The sequence below is a fragment of the Sturnus vulgaris genome, chromosome 16 (assembly GCF_052056855.1).
Source record: "Sturnus vulgaris isolate bStuVul1 chromosome 16, bStuVul1.hap1, whole genome shotgun sequence".
Taxonomy (NCBI): Eukaryota; Metazoa; Chordata; class Aves; order Passeriformes; family Sturnidae; genus Sturnus; species Sturnus vulgaris.
Window position 1 is genome coordinate 2168998 of NC_142258.1, and position 22952 is coordinate 2191949.

Consider the following 22952-nt stretch of genomic DNA (forward strand, 5'->3'; position numbering starts at 1 on the left):
AGCCCACGGCACTTTTCTTTTTTGCATTGGCGCAAGGATCTGACCCCAATTCCTGAAATTCGTCTTCGGCTGAGCTTCCAAGAGAAAAGCTCAGGAGGGCTTCCACATTTCTGGCTTGTGAGCACCAGCTGGTGAATCCAGGGTGGGGTTTTTTTGTCCATCTCGCAGTTCTTCATGAAATCTGTCATAGCCAGATCTGGTGATGTGGCCGTGACCATGCTGCAAACAGGAGAGGAGAGGAGAGGAGAGGAGAGGAGAGGAGAGGAGAGGAGAGGAGAGGAGAGGAGAGGAGAGGAGAGGAGAGGAGAGGAGAGGAGAGGAGAGGAGAGGAGAGGAGAGGAGAGGAGAGGAGAGGAGAGGAGAGGAGAGGAGAGGAGAGGAGAGGAGAGGAGAGGAGAGGAGAGGAGAGGAGAGGAGAGGAGAGGGAGAGGAGAGATGGTTTCATTTAGAGGAGCCCTTCAACAATCATCTGGTCCCACTGCCCGACCAATCGAGGGCTGACCAAAAAAATTAAGGGCATTGTCCAAACGCCTCTTAAACACTGACAGGTTTGAGGCCTTGACCACCTCTTTAAGAAGCCTGTTCCAGAATTGGATCACCCTCTCCGTAAAGAAATGCTTCCTAATATCCAGTCTAAACCCGCCTCAGAGCAGCTTTGAGCCGTTCTGGCAGCTCCCACTCGGTGCTGCCCTCCAGGACCCACCCGGGCTCTGAGCTCCTGCACCAGCACTGGAGGGGTTAACCACAGCACAGAGCTCTTTTCCTGGGAAATATTGACTTACCAGCCGGCACATCGGGAGAGGGGGGAAATCTCAGAGGAGACAGACTATTTTTTAAAAAAAGACAAAGCACCCAAAGCCGTCTGGAGCCGCCCAGGACCCTCCCGCACCCGGGAGGTTCGGGGGGCTCCAGGCTCGGATGCGCAGGTGTGAAGGCGCATCAGCCGAAAGAGTTAATCGGGCTGGGCAGGGAATGTGTGAAGGCAGCATGTGACTGCAGGTGGGGCAGGGCGGAGGGATGAATCACTCTTTTCCTTTTCCTCTTTTCACTTCTTGCTGTTACCTGTCCGGTCCCGGCACTGCGCGCCGGCAGAGCCCCGAGCCCAGAGCTGCCAGGGCGATGCTCAGCAGGCTGGGAACGAGCGTTCGCCACCGAGCAAACCCCCGGCTGCCCCGCTGCTCCGGGAACGACATCCAGGAACGGCACCCCGGCCGAGACACCCTGCTCTTCGCTGCCCTGCGTTAAACCGCTTCTTTTCTTTGTTTCTTCCCCACTTTTTATTTTCGTCCGGTGTTAGCGTTGTCTTGGGAGAGCGGAGGATGTGGAGAGAGCGGAGCCGGGGGTGAAGGACCTTGCTGGTGGTGTGGGTTCACCTGGGGCTGCTCACGCAGCCCCTGCTGTGGGAAGCTCCGCGTTTTCCTTGCCTGGAGCCCTCTCGCCGCGTGGAGCCGGGATCAAGCCAGAAACCAAAGCCTCCTCCCCGGCAGGAAGAGCCCCGGCGTGGCAGGAGCTGCTGGAAAAGGGAGCGGTGACTTTCCCGAGCTGCGCCTTCAGCCGGGGAGGGTGAAGCAAACTCTGTGTTTAAAGACTGGAGAATAATTAATTCCTATTTATTGCCGCCATCCGGCGCTCGCTGGGGGCACAGAGCTCCCTCGGGAGAGGGGACCGGTGTGCGGGGTCACCATGGCTTTCTCCCAGGTGCAGTGCTTGGACGACAGCCACGTCAACTGGAGGTCCAGCGAGTCCAAGCCCGAGTTCTTCTACAGCGAGGAGCAACGCCTGGCCCTGGAGGCACTGGCCTCCCGCGGCCCTGATGCCTTCTATGAAGTCCTGAAGAGGGAGAACATCAGGGATTTCCTGTCCGAGCTGGAGCTGAAGAAGATCCTGGACACGCTGGAGACCTACGACCCCGGCTCCGAGTACATTCCGCGGCACGGCAGCAGCGCCGGCGACAGCGAGGGCGATCGGAACAGCCAGGGGGACGAGCAGGACATGGCCCCTTCCCTGGAGTACTGGCCACAGAGGTCCGACCGCTCCATCCCGCAGCTGGACCTGGGCTGGCCCGAGACCATCGCCTACCGCGGGGTCACCAGGGCCACCGTGTACATGCAGCCACCCATCGAGGGCCAGGCGCACATCAAGGAGGTGGTGAGGAAGATGATCTGCCAGGCTCAGAAGGTGAGGTGCGCCGCGGGGACGGGGCAGGATTGGCCCCAGGGTGTCCTGCTGAAAGTCCTGCCCAGCCAGGCAATCCCTGTCCTGCGGGAAGCTCTGCCCGAGCAGAGGCAGCGGGGCCAAGCGTGCAGGTTCTTCCTTGGAAGCAGTGTTTGGGGATGGGGTTTTGCTGGGGATGATGCTGATGCCTGGTTGAGCACTCCTGGGAGCAGCACAGCCCTTCCCAATATCCCTGCAGCAGCATTGTTCATCCCAGGGTCCCTGCGGGAAATCTGCTGGGGAGAAAAATGGGTTGAGTTGCTCTCCAGCTCTGAGCCCATGGTCCCAGCCACTCCACAATCGTTATTCCCAGTGTGACAGCATTCTGGAACTTGGGATTATGTTCTGGCTCCAGGCTCTGGGTCCACCAGCTGCCCAGTATTGACCCTTGGGTCATGGCCTGTCCTCAATCCTTGTGTCCTCCATCCATCCACTCCATGACCCTGGGGCAAAGTGGTCAAAGCTTCTGTTCTTGCACTGACACGAGGGGCAGGTTTGGCCCCAGATGGCTGCTGTGCTCCGAGCTGGCTCATCCTGGCTCTCAGAGGAAAAGCGTGAGCTGGTGAGCGGGACAAGGCTGGGCAGATGCTGAAGGGATTTGGGTTGAGACTTGTCCTCCCTGTGGCGTCAAACCAAGGAGCAGGGAGTGGGGATGCGTGAGCCATCACCCAGGGAAGGAGGGACATGGTGGCCTGTGCTGGAGGTCAGCAGAGGTGGGCAGATGTTGCTGGTGTTTCCCAGTGACCCAGTCCCAGCTGGGAAGTGCAGGAGGGGTTGGGAGCTGCTGTTTCTTGGTGCTTTGAAGCTCTTGGAGTACTGTGAAAGCTCCAAGGAAGGAGCTTCCCAACCCAGCAGGAAAACAGGGAGACCCTGCCAGGGTAGCTGTGGAGCAGAGGGGACAGGCTGGGATGTGTTAGGTCCACCTGGCTGCTGCAGAGATAATGCTGGGGTTTGCAGACCCTGGTAGGAGAGAGGGAAAGCTGTGACATGCAGCCAGCAGAGCCTCTCCAGACCAGCTCAAGCAGAAAAATGAATCTCTCAAATCATTCAAGGCAACAGGAATGGCTGTTGGGGGTGTCAGGGCTGCCCTGCTGTGGGCAGGAGCCAGCTCTGGCCACTGTCACCTCACAGAAGTCGAGGTGACTTGTCCCCACTGTGACATTTCCCCCTCCAAAGTGCTTGCAACGAGGGCAAAGGGAAGGGAGAGCTGACATCCTGCGGGATGGAGGATGGGAGAACAATCCCACAACAAATAATGCCTCATCCTCGGGTCTTTGGGGCTGCCTCTGACTCGTGCTTGCAGCTCCTGCCTGGCTTTGCCTACTCACGGCTCCCCAGCAAACAGCTCCTCCTGAGTCACCCCACACCCTGCTCCTGCTCAGAGCTGAGTCAGGCACATCCCCACCTCCCCTGGAGCCTCTCCAGGACATGGGGATGTGGCTGCTGTGCTCATCACCGGTGCCTGGATGCCCCCCGAGCAGGGCTGGGCTCTGCCTCTCCATCCAGACGGTCCCTGATTGTGGGATCAGACATGGTGACACCACTGGTGACATGCAGGAGCCTGCTTGGAGCTTCTGGTGCCTCAGGAAATGTAGAGATGGGTGAGTGCTTGATGCTGCAGGGTCTGGGAATGGCATAAGTTACAGAGGCTGGAGAGGGGGGTTCTTCCATCCTGTATTTCAAGTCCCCGCAGCTGAGCCTGCTGTCACACTGTGGAGCCCAGGTGACAACTTGTGGGTGCTCCTAAGGGTGGGGGACACTGGGCTGGACCACTCTGCTGATTTTTGTCCAGGCTCAAGATCTTCACAGCAGCTCAGAGGTGAAAGGGCTTGGCTGAGGAAGCTAAGAGCGGACAAAGGGGCCGCCCCGCTGCCACCATCAGATGTCACACACGCTGTCCATGTCCTCCCTGGGGACATCCCTGCTGAATTGTCCCGCCTCACCAGGCACTAGAAGTGCTCTCCACCACGTGCAAAGGAGCACAGGCCAGGGAGAGGTTCACAATTCCTTGCCAGAGATGACCCTTGCTCCAGACGCTGTCCCAGACACTGCGCAAAGCTCCCGGTGCCAACCCCCAAACCCCGCGTGAGTCGCTGTCCCAGGAGAGAGCAAAGTCCTCTGGATCTTTTTATAGCAGGATAGTGCAGAGCCCAGGAGAGCACTGCTGGCGCTGCAAGGTCACACAGCCCAGGGATGTGAGGCTGCTCTGAGGCTCAGAGGAGCCCTGGTGCTTGCAGGAATGAAATGCTGCCGAGTTCAGAGCCTCAAACGCTGCTGTGCCAGAGAGGGAGATGCAAATGATCCCCTCCTCTTTCTGGGAACAAATGGGAGAAGGAGAGGCAAGATCTTGTGGCCACGTCCCTGCTCTCCCTGAAAATCCCATCTTTGTGGCCAACAAGCAGAGGTGCTGAGGGATGTGGGGCAGCAGCAGCTTCACCAAGCTGAGCCATGGCACGGGCGTCTCTTCCTCACTGCAAAGTTCACAGGCTCGACATCTCAAACAATTCCTTCATGGAAAGGGTGGTCAGGCACTGGAAGGGGCTGCCCAGGGAGGTTTGGAGTCCCCATCCTGCAGATGTCCAAGGAATCTGTGGATGTGGCACTCAGTGCTGGTGACAAGTGGTGATGGGTCCAAGGTTGGACTTGGCAACCCTGAACGTCTTTTCCAACCCGAATGATTCTATGATGGCAGGGAGGAAGACCTCCCTCCTCCTCTCCTCTTGGCTCTCTCTGGCCAGAAACCAGAGCATGAAAACATTGACCTTGGCCCAGAGCCACTGGAGAGAGCAGTGACTCTGACCTCCTCTCTTCACTTGAGGTTCCAGGTTGGGATTGTGGTGATGTAATTACCCTGAGCAACTTCCAGCGAAGGTTGAGAGGCCCTATTAATTACTGTTTACAAAACCTTCTGCTGTTCCTGGATGAAAGGGTCGACAGGGGAGAGCAATTATTAATGTTACTTGTCCCACCTCTCCTCCATCCCAACACTCTTCCTCTAATTGTGCCTTGGTGCCTGCCTAATTTATTAAATGCCCACGTGGCGCACCCCAAAAGTCATTATCTGATGATTCATAGTGAGACAATAAAGAGCTGCAACTTCCTCTATAAAACATGATCCTGCAGTTTATGTGCTCATCAAAGCTGTCCCAAAAAATCCCAACAGCATTTGCCCAGTGTCCAGGGGTATACAGTGCTCACTGCTCCTCAGGGATTTGGGACCCAGCACCTGCACATCTGCTGCATCCCGTGGATTCTGGCAGCTCCTGGGACCCTGGCAAGAAAAGCTTCACCTGCGTGGGCACTGGGAGCCTCCAGCTGTAGATTTAGGGCTGATTTCCTCTACACCCTCCAGGAGAATGGCAAAGGGATGGCAAAGCTTCCCGGGATGACACAGCAGCAAAACGGCTTCAGCAAAGGGAATGTGCCAGCACCAAGCACTGCCCTGGCAGAGGGGACAGGGACAAGGGACAAGCTCCTCAAAGCCAGAGGGCACAGCTTGCTCCAGACAATCCCACTCCCCAAGCTGGGAAGCAAAGGGCACCCAGGATTTCACTGCTCCAGAGCAGACAGGTCTCTGTGCTTTGCAGATTGTCCCTGTGGCAGGGTTTGCCATCCCAGGCAGCCAGCAGCAGATTTCAGCCAGAGCAGGACAGTCACCACACCAGGAGCGCTGCCAGCACCGTCCCCATGCCAGGGCAGTGTTGGCACATTGTGTGAGATCCTGGTGACAAACCAGGGCCAAGCCTGTCCTGCAGGCAAGACGCTGTGGGGAGGGGAGCAGGAGCTGAGCAGTGACAGGATGCACCAGCTGAGCAGGAGGAATTGGGTTCAAAACGTGGGTGAGAGCTGGGCTCCCTTGCCGTGCCCCAGCTGGTCACCCTGGGCCACTGCCTGCAGTGCCCTGCCTGTGTGAGCAGGGCTGGGCTTGGGGACAGTGCCCTGCCCTGCAGAACCCCCTCACACCCCTTCAGAGCCACAGCTGTGAGCCAAGGCCTCAGCACTGCTGGGACCACAAAGGGGAAATGTTCTTCTTTTCCCTCCAAAATGAAGGCCTGCACTGTTCTCATCCCCATTTTATAAGAGCTCAACTTTTCCTGGGGAAAACACAGAGCACAGACAAAGTGACAGGAGCATGGAGCATCAGGGACAGAAGCAAATCATCTGCCACCAAACCCTCATTTGTCAACGTCCCACCACAGTTGTCCCTTACCCAGGACTCGTGGAAGACAGCTCAGCTCCTCCCCAATTTCTTGCTGAACGTGGCAAACCCAAGCCCAGAGCTCCCAGGGGAGCTTTGAACCCGTCCCACTTTGCATCCATGCAAATCCAGCAGCTGGTCCCTGCCTCAGTTTCCCCACCAGGACAGCAAGGATGAGCAAAGCACACGAGCGGGTGCACAAGGGAGTGAGGATTGAGCATTTCACAGCAAAGCCTGGGGAGAGGCTCTCAGGTGAGGATAAATGGGAATTCAATTAAAATCAAGTGGCAAAGCCGTAAAGTGCCCCCTCACCTGGCTTGCTGGCACCTCCCAAAACACTCCTGTGTGGTCAGGGCTGGGGCTGCAGGGACAGCAGGGCTGGGGCTCCTCACACAGCCTCGCTCTTCCCCCCATCGCCTGCAGAAAAGGAAGGGAAGAGCCAGCAGTGTCATAACAATCCTCTGCTTAATTAAAGCTCTCCACGTCCTGTGGCACAAAACTAATTAAAAGGCAGCTCGGTGCTTTGAGAGCTGTGGACTGGATGTGTCTGAGTGTGCAAGCACCCAGCACCATCCCAACCCCTTCCTTCCCGAGGGAGAGCACCCTGGGGTCTCCCTGGTGCTGTGCCATGGCCAGCAGGGCCCTCCTGGAAGGGCAAGTGGCCAACAGCAGCCACCCACCTGCCCCCAGCCCAGGGCACCTTCCAGGAACAGCCACAGGGATGGGAGCACTGGCAGGTTTCCAGCCATGGGACAATGACAAGCCAGCACTCTGATGCCAAGCCCTTTCCCTGGGATGAGGGGAGGCAGAAATTCCTGTGGAGCTGCCCTGGGATGCTCAGCTGCCTCCAGCCCCTCTGCCCACCAGATCTCACAAGCTGCCACTTAGAGGTGATGCCATCACCGGGAAATCAACCCCCGTGGGCACAGAGCCACCTTTGGTGCCCAGGCAGATATTCCAGTGAAATTCCCAGCGTGGCTCAGATCCATTTTCCTATCAGCCCCAGCCGTGGCTGGGAGAGCAGCAAACTTCCTGGGTACAAAGGCAGCTCCAGCTTGTGAATATCAGTGATGCTGCCTAGTGACAAACACAGCTGCCACTGCTCGGGGTGCTGGGCACTGCTGTCCTGGCTCTGCTCCTTCCACACAGCCTGGGAGGAAGGAGGGATGCTGTGCAGGAGGAGCAGCACCCCAGGCTGGGCAGTGAGACCGGGACAGACCAATCGGTGGTTGGACTTGATGATCCTACAGGTCTTTATCAACCTTAACAATTCTGTGCATCTCCCCTTCTGATGCTCCCTGCAATGCTGACAACAAAGGGACACCAAACTGCTCAGCCAGAAACTGGACCCTGAATTTTGTGGAGCCTGTTACAGGCAGATTGACCCTCAGTAACTGGTTTTTCATCACTAGACTATGCTATGGATCACCACTGGAATGGTTAGGGTTGGAAAAAATATCCAAAGTCCATCAAGTCCAACAATTAACTGAGCACTGCCAGGGCCACCACTAAACCACGTCCCCAAGTGCCACATTTACCTCTCTTGGAAATCAAACTTTCCACAGTGACAGCAGAGGAATGGGAGAACTTTCCATCCTCAGATTGTCCGGAGCTGGGGGCAATCCTGGGCTCCCCCACCCCAAATTCCAGCCTCCTACAAATCACAAAACACTTTGGGTCTCAGAAAACAATAGCCAGACTCATCTCTCCTCTCCAGGTCATCGCTGTGGTCATGGACATGTTCACTGACGTGGACATCTTCAAGGACCTCCTGGACGCTGGCTTCAAGAGGAAAGTGGGAGTCTACATCATTCTGGATGAGACCAACGTGAAGCACTTCCTTCAGATGTGTGAGCGAGCCCACATGCACGCTGGGCACTTGAAGGTAGGGATGACCTGAGGGTCTGGAGCTAGGGAACCTCCTCCAAAGGCAGGGAGACAATCAGAGTTATCACCTCTGCTCCCTCCTGTCCTGGGCAACCACAACCCCCTGTGCTAGAAGAGTTTAGTCCATTTTTCCCAGAGCTGGAGGTGACGCCCAAACTCAGGAGCAGCAGGATGGAGGGGAACAGGTGAAAGAGGCAGGGATGTGGATTTGCACCCAGCAAAGCTGGGGGTGCAGCTTTCTGGGATGCAGAAAGCCCAGGGGAGCTGCTGCTACCCAAGTAGGGATTGGGACAGAGCAGCGCTTGGGGATGCAGCCCCACAAAGGTGAGCACAGCAAAGCCCAGGGCAAACCTGTGAGCTCAGCTCCTCTTGAGGAACAGAGGGAGCAGCAGAGGCTGTGCCAGGGCTGGCTCAGGCTGTCACAGCTCCCTGCCCCAGGGCAGGACCAGCAGCAGCCGCCGGCCGTTCTCGCGCTCTCCCGCAACTCAGAGGCTGGAATTAAAAACTCGATTTTCCCCTTTTCCTGAGCCTCCGCCCCAGCACAGGGCCGGGAGCGGAGCAGGGAGGCTCCCACGCTGCCTGAGGCTCTGGCAGCTGCCGAGGATGCCCTCGCTGCTCTCGATGTGCTGGGCAGTGCACACGCCGTGTTCTCCAGCCACGGATGCACATGGAATCCTCCTGCGCACGAACCCCATGGAAAACCAAGGAAGGAAAGGCACAAGGGGGGATGTCTGTCAGCGCAGGGGTTGATTGGATGAGGCTTGGAGCAGCCTGGTCTAGTTTAAGGTGTCCTTGCCGGTGGCAGGGGGTTGGAATGAGATTTAAGGTCCCTTCCAACCCAGGCGATTCTGGGATTCTCCTTCCACATCCCTGTGTGAGCAGCGGGTGCAGAGAAAACCACGCATCACAGTGCTCATGCAAAGGCAGAAGAAGGGGCAGAGGAGAGGACAGGGAGTTATTTCAGCCTCAGGAGCAGCAGCCAGAGCAGGGACTCTCACTCCAACCACACATCAGTCCCAGGCTCTGCCCTGGGGCACAACACTCCCATCACCAACATCAGACACAAACACACCAGAGCAGCCCCACAATCCCACGGGGGGCTCGCAGACCCCCCCACTCCTGGCCACGATGGCTGGGCCTCGCCTGTTGCTTGGCAGGAAAGTGATGTTGCTGCTCCTGACGTCAGCCAGCCCCGTGCCCGCTGCCAAATGCCCGCTGGCGAGGCCCGTGCCCGGGCAAGCTCCCCACATTTGCTTAGGGTGAGAGCCAACCCCTGGCTGAGCAGGAACACGTAGGAGCCCACGACACCCTCACACCTGGCTGGCACGAGGCGGGGCGAGCTCAGGGACCCCCACACAAGCCTCACTCCTTGCCCAGCTGCCGTGCCCGCCGGCCCGGCTTAATCGCTGCTCACAACAATTAAACGCAGCCGAGCTTTTACCTGCGTCCAAAGTCCCTGGAGAGCCTGGGATCCCACAGGCTGCTGCAGCTTCCAGACCAGAAAAGCCAGCGCTGACGCACTCCGGTGTTTTCCTGCATTAGCAGCCCGGTGGCAGGACTGGAAAAGCAGGAGAACATCTGCAGAGCTCGGCAAATGTCTAGAAGTTGGGATTTGCCGCATATTGCAGCTGGCACGGGGTGCAGGAGGAGGTGAGGAAAGTAGGGCAGAGTCTGGGAGCTGTGTCTCAAGCCAGGAGACGTTAACGAAACGTCCCTCGTTATCTCTTGGCAATTAGCAAATGATTTGGGCAAGGCGGGCGCTGCGTTGGGCAAGGGGAATGATTCACCCAGCCCGGCTCCTCGGCTGTCCCGCTGCCTCGGCAGGGATTAAAGAAGCAGATTTTACTTAACAGGAGGAAAAGGGACCAGCACCGGGATTGTTGTTCCCTGAGAAAAACCCAGAGCTGCTCCTGGAGTTTGGGGAAAGGGTCGGCTCCGAGTGGGTGATGGGCAGAGGGTGAAGCCTTGCGTAGGGATAACACGGGACAGAAATTCCCGCAGCACACTGACAGAAATTAGGATGCTCAGCACCAGTCTTGCCCCAGCCATAGCAAGCAAAAAGGAAAATGCTATGAAAAAACACAAAATTCGCCAAAAATTCTCCCAAGCCTTCTCCTTTCAGTGTGTAGAACTTCCCTGGAAACACAGTCAGGAAAGCTGTTGCTTTCACAGCGTCTGCACTGAATTTTCCTGTCAGGCATGGGCGAGCAGGGACTAGGGCTGCACCTGGGCTTAGGGCTGTGCCTGGTCATGGTCTCCAGAGAGAGAGGAGAGCCCAGGGAAGCGGAGGAAAAAGGCTGGAGGAGGGGAAGACAAATATTTTGGATGCTTTTCTTTAAAAAACAAAACAAAACACACAATAAAACAGCCATGGAGGGCATGACCCAGTGATGACACAGAGCATTTTGCAACAGCATTGCCAACATCCCAGCAGGAACAGGAGGAATGCAAGTGCTTTCTTAAGAAAATATTTTCTCCCCACCCAAAAGGAGCCCATTTGCTGTGGGAGATGCTATCTGCTTTGCTGTGGAATGTGCCAGTGCCCTCCATGGAGACACCAGAGACAGGAGCCAGACTGGGGATAAAAAAAACGCAACAAGAAAAAAAAAAACAAAAACATTTTCACAGAGCCAGGACTGCCCCTGCATCACTGAGTTCCCTGGGGAGGACACCCAGCTCCACTCCAGGGACCTGCTCCCACATCACCAGGTTTCGTTTCCCGAGGGTGAAAAGATGTTTCCCCACTGCCTGATTTCCCACCAACCCCTAAAAGCAGGACTAGATACCCAAATTTAGAAGCACAGCAAAAGGGGAGAGTGAGGAAGGACAAACCCACTGCCAGCAGGTCCACGTGGGCTGTCCTGGGGTCACCACCTCCCCCTAAAACCCCCTGCAGATCTCCCAGTGGGAGCAGGTGTGGAAGCTCCTCTCCCATGGTGGCATTTGCATAGATTGCAGGAGCTGGGGAGTGCTTGGCAGCACCAGCACCCAGCACTCGCCCACAGACACCGAGTTCAAGGGATGGCAAACACAGCCTGGCACATGGGCAAAGCAGGAAACTCCCCAAGCCACCAGTCCACGGCTCACTGCATGGCCTGGGGCCAGTTCTTTTATCTCCCCATCCTCTGAGCCGGCCACCAAGAGCATTCCCACTGCTCAGAGGGGCTGTGGAGCACCCAGAGGGGTGGGTGGTGGTTTTTGGAGGGGTGGGTGCTGGTCTCACCCCAGCTCCTCGCTCCTGCTCACTGCTCTGCCTTTGCTCTGCAGAACCTGCGTGTCCGCAGCACCGGGGGGACCGAGTTCTTCACCCGCTCAGCCACCAAGTTCAAGGGGGCTTTGGCCCAAAAATTCATGTTTGTGGATGGGGATCGAGCCATGTGTGGCTCCTACAGGTAAATCAGTGACATCTCCTCTCCCACCCTGTGGTGGTGCCGGTCAAAGGATCAGTGTGAACCCATGCCAGATTTTCTCTCCTCCTCCTAAACTGGGAGGAGATTTTCCAAAGAGATTTGGAGTGGGCCCAAGGGTTTCCCACTACTCCCTACACCACCGTTTCTAGGACACCCACCCTCCTTGGAGGTGGTGGGACACACCAAGTGTTCCTGTGCTGATGAGCAAAAGGAAGGACCAAAACACCAAACCACAGCCAGTCCCAGCTCTCACACCAACCTCAGCTTTCCCAGTCAATTTCTCACACAAAGAATTTTTCAGTTTGAAAAGGAAAACTTACTTTCGTAGAAATGGACCAGCCCTGGTCAGGTTTCAGGTCTAAAAGACAAGTTTTATAAACACAGAGCTGAAACATTTCCTCCTTTCTGGCTATAACAAATAACATATCCACTTATGAGCTGATTTTCTTAGCTAAACTGAGATGGGAAAAGCAGCCAACACCAAAGTGGAAAACTAACCCACTGCAAATACCTTTTATTTTTACTTCAAGTCCCACTGCACTCAACACTTCAACCCTTCACTCTAATTTGGGATGGGAGCTATTTTGTCAATCCCATTATTATTATTACTAATGTTTACAGTGAGATCACGTCCCTGCTGGCACCATCAGTCCCCGGGGAAGGCCAGGGCTGGGGACAGGTGTTATTTACCTGTGAGTGCTCAGAGAGTCTCCAATGTGTTTCTGTTCCAGCTTCACCTGGTCTGCAGCGAGGACGGACCGAAATGTCATCACGGTCCTCTCGGGCCAGGTGGTGGAGGCTTTTGACAAACAGTTCCAGGAGCTCTACCTCATGTCCAAGGGGGTGAGCCTCAAATCCATCTCCATGGGCGAGGAGCCCGAACCCGAGCCCGTAACGCTGCCCTCCGTGGTGCCCGTGACCCCCGCCAACGCTGTGGTGAAGAAGCTGATAAACCCCAAATACGCCCTGGTGAAGGCCAAGAGCGCTGACCAGATCAGCAAGACCTCATCTGAGAACCAGGACAAAAACCAGAAGAGTGAGAACAAAGGCAAAGCTCCTCCCGAGGGCCAGGGGGGCGAGCGACACGGTGACGTGGCTGACCTCTCCCTGCTCATCCACCCCGGCCTCCTGAACCTGGAGAAAGCCAACATGTTTGACTACCTGCCCACCTGGGTGGAGCCTGACCCCGAGCCTGGCAGCGAAGTCCTGGGCTACATCAACATCATCGACCCCAAGGTGAAGAACGTGAAGCTGTCGCAGATGAACCGCATCAAAGTCTGCGACGTCTCCCAGGCCAGCGCCCAGCACCGGCAGATGCTGAAGAACAGGGAGATGGAGGCCAGGAAGAACTCGGACCAGGAGCTGCCTCTGCTGTCCCCCAGCCACAGACAGATCCCACAGCCCTCCATGGAAGCTCCTGCAGCCCCCGCTGCCAGCCCCATCGAAGGTGTCAGCTGGATGACGAGGCAAGTGGGGACACTCGCCTCCTCGCCGCTGGGCCACCATTTGAAGCCGCAGGAGGAGGCATTGGAGGATGTCAAGCCTCCAGTTCCAAAGCCAAGGACCGTCCCTGTGGGTGTCCTCATGACCAAAGTGGTTACAAGCTGTGACAGCAGCACTGCCCTGCAGGGTCACACGCAGCCACCACGGGCTGACCACACGGGTGTGAAGCAGGAGGAGAAACCCAACCGAGCTGCCGTGGAGACCTCCCACACCCAGCCAGACCGGCCAGGGGCAGCTCCACAGGAGGACAAAGGGCCTCCCTGCACCCACAACGGGCTGGGAGAAGAGGAGGAGGAGGAGGAAGAGGAGTACATCACCCTCAGTGACCAGGAGAGCTACTCCAGCAGCTCTGCTGACCACAGCTACCGCCGCTCCAACGCCTCCTCCATCTCGGACGAGTACTTTGAGGTGAGGGATCGCTACGGGCCCCTCCGCAGAACCAACTCGGACGTCACCCACAACGGGGACATCCTTCCCATGCAGAGGAAGCTCAGTGACCCTCACATCAGCCGGGGCACCTTCATCAGCCCCCTGGGCAGCCTCCCCTCCCTGAAGCACATGCGCTTGGAGGACGTGACCAAGAGGAAGAGCAACGCCGTGGAGATCAGGAGGATCCTGCCCCGCACCATCCTGGATGGCAACAGCTCCTACCCCAGCAGTGCTGCCCAGGTAGGACTTTCTGCCCCAACCTTTTGTTTCTCCACCCTACAAAGGTTTGCAAACCTGGAGGTGACCCAGTCAGCTCAGCCGAGGTGTGATGTCATCCTGAGTTTTGGTGTCATCCTGCTGTCCTTGATGCTGAGATCAGACTTCCCACATAGGAGAATAACAGGCTGCACGTGGCCATGGTGACCCGAGAGGTGACCAAAGGCATGGTGGCCGTGTCACAGCTCTTGGTGTCCAGCAATGGCTGTTAAAGGGGAGGGTTTTGGTAATTAATTAAAGATTATCCCACAGCACTGGGGTGGGGACGGGGCACAGCTGTACAGATGTGCTGGGACTCGCTGAGCTCCATCCTCAGCCCATCAGCAGTGGCATCACACCCAGCTGGGGACAGACTGTGCGTGCAGGCGTGTCCTTCTCAGCCTTGTTTTCCAGCACCCTGCCAGGGTGATTAGCATCAAAGGGAAAGCGCTGGACACATAATTAGGCAGAGCAAGACAGCGGAGAAACAGGGACAGCAACCTCTGTGGGCGAGTGGCACAGTCAGCAGCTTTGTGGCTGATCCACGGGTGACGCCAGACCTTGTCACCACACAGGGCCAGCACCTGCTGCAATTCCATGGGGAGCAGCCAGAATCCCACTGCTGGGAGCACGAGGTCACAGCAGCATCCCCAGCACGGCCAGAGCACGGTCCCATGCAGGGCTGATGGCACCGTGATCCCCCATTTCCACCCGAGCTCTGCAGCCTCTTGCACCTCTGCCAAGCATTCTGGCTTCCCAAGGCTCCCCACCCGCTGTTTTTGGGGCATTCAAACCCCCAGGGCTAAAGCAGCATCTGAAATCACTGAAACTGCCTGAGGTTACCCCAGCTGAACATCTAATCTGTATTTACAAGGAATTGAATTCACTCTCCCAGATTCCACTTGTTTCTCCCTTCCCAGCCAGGGACAGGGAGCTCAGAGCTTTCATCCTTGCACATCAAATAGCCCCGAGCCCTGCAGGGCAAGGAGCACGGAGCTCTTTGATGCTCTGTGACCCAGGTCCCAGGTGCCACCTTGCTGGGGACGGCTGGGTACGCTGGTGTTCCTGCAGGAACTTGTTCTGGCCCTTTGATGAGAGGCAGATAATTAGCACAGCATCAGGGTTAGGAAAGCCAGCACCCAATGGAGAGGTGCAGGGAAGAGTTTCTCCCATGTGTAAAAATAACAAATTGAAGTAACCCTTGATTAACTCTTGAAAACTCAAATCTGACAGAAATCACTGTCAATTCTCACAAATATTTCTCTTTTTTTCTGGGTCCACGTTTCTTAGGTGCTGTCCCATTGCCCAGCATAGCTCAAAACACAGGTGGAGGCTCACTCAGGACAAACATCATGTTCTCCATGTCATGGGAATCAATTTCTCTCCCAGTTTTTGTCTGGACATCACCTTTCCTAAACACACAACCCCATTCACACCTGGATGCACAGCAGGCTCGAGTACCAGGGACACCTGAGGGTCCTCTCTTGTCCCTCTCCCACCTGCAGAGCCCCCAGGTCTGTGCAGAGCAGAGATTTCCAGACAAGCCCCCCTTGTGACAGGGAAAATTCAGTTCCACAGCCACATGGGGGGCCCTTACCTGGTTACAGGATCCTGCTGATCATCCCTGGCATGATGATGAGGAACAGGGGCAGCATCTTCAGGTAGCTGGCCAGGATGGAGCCAGCCTTGGCGTGGCTCAGGTTTTTAGCAGAGAGTGACTGCTGGACAGTGACCTGTGCAGAGCCAGGCAGGAACTACATCCTAAATGCTGGAGCCACTGGGCCCAAATGCAGTGTAGAGATGCACTCAACCCACAGCAGGGTTTCTCTCCAGACCAGTAACGGGTTGGGGTTACACTGCAGCACCAAAAATGCCCAAAGCAACCACAGCAGCACATCCTCCAGCCAGGAGCAACAATTCCCCACCACCCTCCCACCCCTCTTGCCCCTTCTCTCCAAGAAGTGCACACACTCCCCAAAGAGTGCCCACAATGACGTGGAAGCCAAGTCCACAGCTCCACTCACACCTCAAAGCTCTGGCCAAGCCGTGTCCATCCACAACACAGCCACCCCTTGGGCTTTGAGGCAACCCCTCCTAAATAGGCGACATCTGCAGGAATTGCTGATTTCAAAGAGCTCAGAGCCTCCCTAAAGGCTTCCATAGAAGTGCTCAGCACCCAGCAGGACTCAGGCTCTCCTGAGCAAGCACTGCCTCGTTCTGCTGGTGGGCAGGAGGGACAGGGTGCTGGTTTTCATGGGAAAGCCACGGTTTAACTTCTTTCCAAGAGCCAGAGCGTGTCAGGAGCCACAGGAGCCACCACCCAGCTCAGGCACATGATGAGCTCAGAGGCAGAAAAGCTAAATCATCCTTAATCCTTCTCACCTGAAGCCATTTCGGACCTTAATGCTGATTTTAAGCACCTAATTAAATCAATCTCGGACTACCTAAGCTCAGCTGCTTTAACACAACCCTCCTGGTCAAAGCAGGAGGTGTCAGCTGCAGGGCCAGGGTGGCCTTTGGGACATTGGGACTGCCAGCAGCAGCACAGTGAGGGTCATGGCAGAGGCAGGGCAGGTTGGCACAGCCAGCTCCTCCTGCCATCAGCACCTTGGCTCACCAGATCCCACCTCCCCTGGCACCTCTGCACAGGCACACCCAAAGGGGAGATAAACATCTGGTGACCACAGCCATGTGTGACAGCCTTACCCAGGCCAGAACTAAGATTAATGCTGCTCAGACCCGACCCAAACGTGTGTCTCAACCCAGCTAATGAGAGCCACCCCCGCAGTGGTGTTGCAGCTCCCTGATCCCACCTCCTCTCCCAAGCCTCCATCCTTCCATCTGATCCTGGCAGTCACCTCACCCCACAGGCTGCCTCTGGATGACTGAATGCTCTTCAGGCCTGACACGAGGGCTGAGATGATTAAAGTGGCTGTTCAGGCTGCTGCTGGAGAGAAGGTGTTGAAATGCCTTGTCCTGGATTTCCAGGCTCAGGACGGCTTCCAGACTGCCAGGGCTGCTTGGGAAGTGGCTGCTGGCAGTGTCAGAGTGTTTGGTACCAGAGTCAGCCATGGTTAAGATTTGAGGCATTTTTGAGCTGCCACTGTATTTGGGTAAGGAACCAAGGGACAGAGGGATTTGTCCATGAGGACACCTGGCACAGAGAGGTGACAAGGTGGCCTTGCAGGCAGCAGCATCCTCCCAGCAGCCACAGCTCACCTCTGCCTCTGCTCTTTCCCTAACAGGGGACCCCCATCTACCACTACCGGCCCAGGACCCCGGTGGGCAGGGAGCAGGGCAAGGAGATCTCCTGCTCCCCAACACACGAGAAACCCCTCGGGGCCACCAAGTACAGAGGGGAGGGAGCAGAACCCAAAAAGACCATTGCAGGCAGCCAGCCCTACTGGCAAAGCAAAGCCTTCAGCCCCAGCAAGCCCACAGCACCCGGGCAGCTGCCCCCAAACAACCCCAGAGCATCAGGAAAACGCTTCACCTCCCTGCCTGAGAGCCAGAAACCAACGGAGGAGATGAGGACACCCCTGGGCATCCCGCTCTCCAAACTGTCCCAGTCCAAGCACCTCAAGAACAAGGTTGTGGTGGCTCAGGGTGCTTGTGTGGACTCCAAAAAGCAGCCCCCCGAGCCCACGGGCCAGAAGGACCAGTAGGGGCTGGTGATGGTGGCCTTGCAGAGCTGGTGGAGCCCAGGTGCCACCACGTTTCTTGGGGCAGGGGGTTCTTGTTTACATTTAGCTGGTCAGTGAGTGCACCAGTGTCACATGGCCACGATGGACAGCCCAAAAGTCATCCCTGTCCAGGGCAGATCTCCAGAGACCAGGTCTTGGAAGAGGTGCATGGCATCCGCCCTGGGCAGGTGGCAGGTAGTGTTGGGAATGATCTTGGATGGCACAGCCTTTAAATGGCTTCTTCCAGGCTGGGGTAACCTCTGACCTCGTTAAAAGCTGGAAAGCATCGTTGGGGGAGCTGGTTAGAGTGGAAACCCAGCGGTCTGTGGGATCAGCTGGCAAAACCCAGCCAGCTCCTCAACCCAGAACGCTGCCTGGAAAGGGAGGGATCATCCCTGATCGTGTTTCCTTCTGGTTATTTAAGAGACTCTTCTGTTACCATTTTGCACAGCAGGTCCCACTGCAGTCTGCCCTCCCTTTGGAGGGTGTCCCGTGTCCTGGGACAAAGACTCCTCAAGGGACTCACCTCTTTTAACCTTGTACTGTAAAAAAGCAATCTGTTCATTAAAGCTCTCTGGTCCCACGGCAGGGGAACCTCAGCTAAGACTATTAAAATGCAAGATTAGGTGGCCTTGGACTCAATAAACTGCAGCTCAAGGTGCCTTGACACAAATGTCCAGCCAAATATTTTCTACACCCCCCCCTACATTTCCCCAGCACCCCCATGTGCTCCCATCCCCAAACCTCCAGCAACCAGTAAAAGAAAAATAAGAAAAGAAGCCCCTTTTCACTGCCTTTTTCCTAGGAAATGGGACCCAAGGTCTGAGCCTGAGCCCTGAGAAGGAATATGTGCCATGAACAAGCCCTTGCAAGCGATCCCCTGAGCCCTTGGCAGCTGCCCCATGCTCCTCCTGCAGCGCTGCCAACCAGCCTTGGGCTCTGCCCTGGCTCCCCACGGCCTCCCTGCTCCCGGGGGTCATGGGGTGAACCCTCCTTGCAGCTCCCCCAGCACCTCCAGCAGGAGAATTCTGCAGCCAGAGGCATCGCTTTTTGGAGGGAGGGATGGGAGGCACCCACCCAGCTCCCCCACACCCCACGGCCACCCACGCAGCAGCCTGGGGAGATGAGCAGGGAGGGGCATTGGCACCCCCAAACCCACGGCAGCTGCTGATGCTTGGGAGAGGAGAGGAGGCTCCAGGGAGGGAAGAGACAAAGCAAGAGCCACGAGCATTCCTTGGTGGATTCCCCACCACTGGTCCTGCTGTCATCCTGCATCCCTTCCATCCCTGCAGTCCAGACCCTCCTGTCTGTCCTCTCCAGGGCAGCAGGATGAGGTGGGAATGCGTTCCCGAGCAGTTTCCCTCCCACAGGACCAAGGTGTCCCTGCCCATGGCAGGGGATGGAACAAGATGAAATTTAAGGTCCTTTCCAACCCGAACCAAGAGTGCTGCTGTCTTTAGACCCAGTGCAAACCCCTCAGACATCAGGCACTGGGATCACCATCACGTCCAGCTTGAGCAAATCCCGATTTCCAAGCATTCATCCTCTCCCTGCAGCCCTCCCCTTTCCATGACCAACCTTCAGCCCTGTCCTCATCCCAGATCACCCCCCTGTCACCTGAGCTTTTTGGGAAGCTGCCAAAGAGGCATCACGCTCCATATTCCCCCTCCAACCCATCCTCCCGCGTTTCACAGGCAGTCAGCATTTGGGAGCTCCTCCTGCTCTTGTGCAAGAAGCCCTGGCCCCCCTCCAGCGCTTGGTTTATCCAGGCGCCGGCTACTCCCAAGCTTTGCATGGGCGTTGGGCACCAACAAAGGCTCTCCAGAGGCAGAGGCCGAGTGCTGAAAGCAGAGATTTGTGCCTGGGGGTGCAGACCTGCTCCCTTCCCAAAGGTGTTCACCAGCAAGTCACAGCACCCACGCCTGCCGAGGAGGAAGAGCAGGGAAAAACGCTGCAGGCAGCAGGAGCTCAGCTGGCAGAGGCTGGGATGCAGCCCATGGACTCTGCTGGGATTAAATCCCTGTCATGAATGGAAGGTGGGGGTGGCATGGCCCAGTCTGTCTCATCTGGGATGCCAGAGCCATCACCATGGTGTCTGTTCAGCAGATGGATTTTAAACTGCCAGAGGGCAGGGATGGATGGGATATTGGGAAGGAATTGTTCCCTGGGAGGGTGGGGAAGCCCTGGCACAGGGTGCCCAGAGCAGCTGTGGCTGCCCCTGGATCCCTGGCAGTGTCCAAGGCCAGGCTGGATGGGACTTGGAGCAACCTGGGATAGGGGAAGGTGTCCCTGCCATGGCAGGGAGTGGCCCAAGATGAAATTTAAGGTCCCTTCCAATCCAAACCATTCTGGGATTCTCCCGAGTGTCCTTTGTTAGCTGAGCCTGACAGGAGCTGGAGCAAACCAAGCACCCTTGGGACACACCCACGTCCAGGTCGTGAGGAAAAGCTGTGCAACCTGCAGCTTGTCTGTTGGCTCCCCTGGCTCCTTCCCTCTGCCAAGCATCCTCAGCTCCCTGCAAACACCGTGCCACGTCTGCAGGCAGCAAAGCCAAAACAAACCGGGGCTCTGCAGCTCCCCGAGGGGATTTTCCAGGCTTTGCCTCCCTGCCCTCCTCCTCTGGCTCCTCTGCACAGCTGCACCTGGCAGAGACAATCCTCAGAGAGCCCCACGGCCACGGACAGCTCCAAACAAGGATTCCCAACATCCAGGCTCTGTCTAACGCCCAGGCTGCGGCCACTGCTCTGATCTGCCCCGACAGGCAAAGCCCTGCTCTGCCTGGAGCAGCTCGGTGCTGCTGCTGGGGTAGTTAAATGCTATTGTCCCTTCTCCAGAAAGTCTCTGTCCTTTCATCTGACTTCTGTAAATACACCTTGCTGTGTCCAGGGCTCTGCTTTGGCACAGGGCTGGGCTGGGGCTGCTCCCACCTCCACAGCTCTGGGTCAGAGCCTTTCCTACCTGCCTGCCAGCACAGCCTTCCCCAGGAGATGGTGGAAATCATCTCAAGAGAGCCTCTAGAAATCATCCTCTGTAGTTAAACACCTGCCTTTGAAGCTGGGACCTTTTTGTTTCCTGCTCCTCAGGGCCAGGAGCCCCGATGGCAGAGCCAGGCTGATGAAAGCTCCCGGCCCTCCCAAGGATGCTCTGGGGCTGAAAGAAGGGAGACACAACAGTGCTGGGGGTTCAGGAAGGGCTGGTGATGAACCATCCTCGCTCCAACCCAGAGCAGGGCACCGAGATCCACATCCCACCCCTGCAGCACTGCCTTGTTCCAGCCCCACCTTCTGCCAGGCACGTCCCTGGGCTCTGGGATCCTGTTTGGAGACCCCACCAAAACTCCTGGGGCAGAACTGGGAATTCTGCTTCGCTGTCAAACCCTTCCTTGATCAGTCTCAGAGCGAGACACAAACTTGTGGAGCAGTGGTGTCACCAGGGGAGGGGACAGCCCCACGTGAAGCACTGCGGGATGTTCCCGGGCACCTGCCCTGGTGGGATGGCACACAGGGGGACCACAGATTTTATTCAAGTGATTGCTACCAACCCAGATCCTGCTGGGAATCTTGGCCACCAGATTGCTCAGACTGAATATTTATTTCTGAGACCACCCTACTGGGGAAAGAGGGTCCCTCTGAATGGGATGTGCTGGGATTTGTGCTGTCCCAGCTCTTACCTTTCCCTGCCAGCACGATGGCTCCCAGGACCATGATGAGTGTCTGGAGTGTGTCTGTGTAGATGACAGCTGCCAGCCCCCCTGCACAGGACAAAGGCACAGCCTTGGAAGCACTGCTGGATTTGGATTTGCAGTCAGAAAATGTCAATAAAACTGCCAAGCCCGCAGGGACATGCCTGTCACCAGCCCTGTCCTGCTGACACTGTGCTGGGGAAGGGGGAACAGCTCCTCATGGGTCTGGCGTCCAGGAGGGGACAGCAGCCTCACAGATGGGGTGACAGGGAGAGCCAAGAGCCACAGGGGCTGCAGCCTCACCAGGGGCTTGGAGAGGGAGCCAAGGGATGGCTGGAGGGGAGGGATGCAGCCCCACAGCTCCACACAACCAGCCAGCCCCAGATCACATCCAGGACATTGATCTCACCTTCATCCCACCTCTCCCTAAATCCCACTCTCCCTTTAGTGAACTCCTCAGCTCTCCTCCCAGCCCTACAGTTCTATTTTTCCAGCACCTGATGCTTAGCAGGGTCCTTTTAGGCCACCCAGTGCTTGTCCCTTTCTATCCCAAACTCTCCTTCTGGACCCGCTGCAAACCCCAGCTAGAATCCATCACTCAGCACACCAGCAAAAGCATTAAAAAGTAGCAGAATTTTAGAAAGTGGGTCAAAAATGGAACCACCAGTCACTAAATCACATGCAGGGAAGTCAGGGCTGCACCATCCCCAGCCATGCCTGGGGTTTGGAGGGATGCTCCTGGGTGATGCAATGATCACACCTGGCTGAGCTCACACCGAGGTGCCTCACATCACACAACAACCCTTGTGGGCAGGAAAAACCCCAGATGGGATTTGCCTGAAACCAAAGCCTTGCAAAATCCACCGTGTTATGGATATCTATTAAATTGTTTCCCGTTTGGATGGCCGGGATGAGATAAGGAGGGAGGATTCACTGCCAGGCACTACCAGGGCAGGGAATATCCCAGCTGAAATAATAACCCAGAGGGCTGGCAGGGGTACCTGGTGCCATGGGCTGAGAGTGGGGCTGGGAGCCAGGAACCCCCAATTTCCAACTCCAGCTCCAAATCCGGATCACAGAACCACCATAACAAAATCGGTCTGTCTCACAATGGGGAAGCAGGGCCAAGAAATATTCCTGAAAGCTTTGGGAAGGGAGGGCAGCAGGCTGCACTGAGGGCAGGGAAAGGAGCCAGGTCAAGGGTTCTCAGGTTGGAGATTCCACAATAATAATCCTGTAATAGGAGAAGCCCAGATCCTTGCTGGAACAAATAGGTACACACACAGGAAAGTGCTTAAGCAGCGGTGGGGGAGGAGTTATTACAAATAAAAAGGTGTCATGACAAAGGAGAGGTCATGGGCTGAGTCATCACCTGCTCCAGAAAGATGATCAGATACTGGCTGGATGGGGCAGGGACACGAACTCTGCTGATATAACCCCCTAAAAACCCTCCAGCAGCAAAAATAACAATAATCAAATAAAAGCAGAAGGGTTAAGGGGTGTGTTTCAATAAAAGAAGAAAACTGGAGGCCAGCAGATGCTGAGCAACTCACCTGCAATGGTCTAGAGCCCTGTGACCACCAGCACCAGGACAGTGGCCAGGTAAAGGTGCACAAAGAGAGCCCCCAGTACAGACCCGTCTGTGTGAGGAAAAGGGAACACAGGAGCTGGGACAGGTGACAAGTGACATC

The 22952-nt window shown here is 56.5% G+C and overlaps 1 protein-coding gene across 1 annotated transcript; it reads left to right on the forward strand.

Moving 5' to 3' along the window:
* Positions 1 to 1683: 1683 nt before the first annotated feature.
* Positions 1684 to 18201, forward strand: SACK1G (scaffolding CK1 anchoring protein G). The gene is made up of 5 exons (XM_014871307.2): positions 1684 to 2178; positions 8130 to 8297; positions 11567 to 11691; positions 12441 to 13881; positions 17142 to 18201. The coding sequence occupies exons 1-5, from the start codon at positions 1684 to 1686 to the stop codon at positions 17559 to 17561; spliced, it is 2649 nt and encodes an 882-aa protein (XP_014726793.2). The 3' UTR covers positions 17562 to 18201.
* The last annotated feature ends 4751 nt before the right edge of the window (positions 18202 to 22952 follow it).

Bases quoted from the DNA above. Each gene is read 5' to 3' on its own strand.
- SACK1G (XM_014871307.2), top strand. From the start codon at position 1,684: ATGGCTTTCTCCCAGGTGCAGTGCTTGGACGACAGCCACGTCAACTGG. The intron at 8,298-11,566 runs GTAGGGATGACC...TTTGCTCTGCAG, and splicing joins TGCACGCTGGGCACTTGAAG to AACCTGCGTGTCCGCAGCAC. The intron at 11,692-12,440 runs GTAAATCAGTGA...TTTCTGTTCCAG, and splicing joins GCCATGTGTGGCTCCTACAG to CTTCACCTGGTCTGCAGCGA.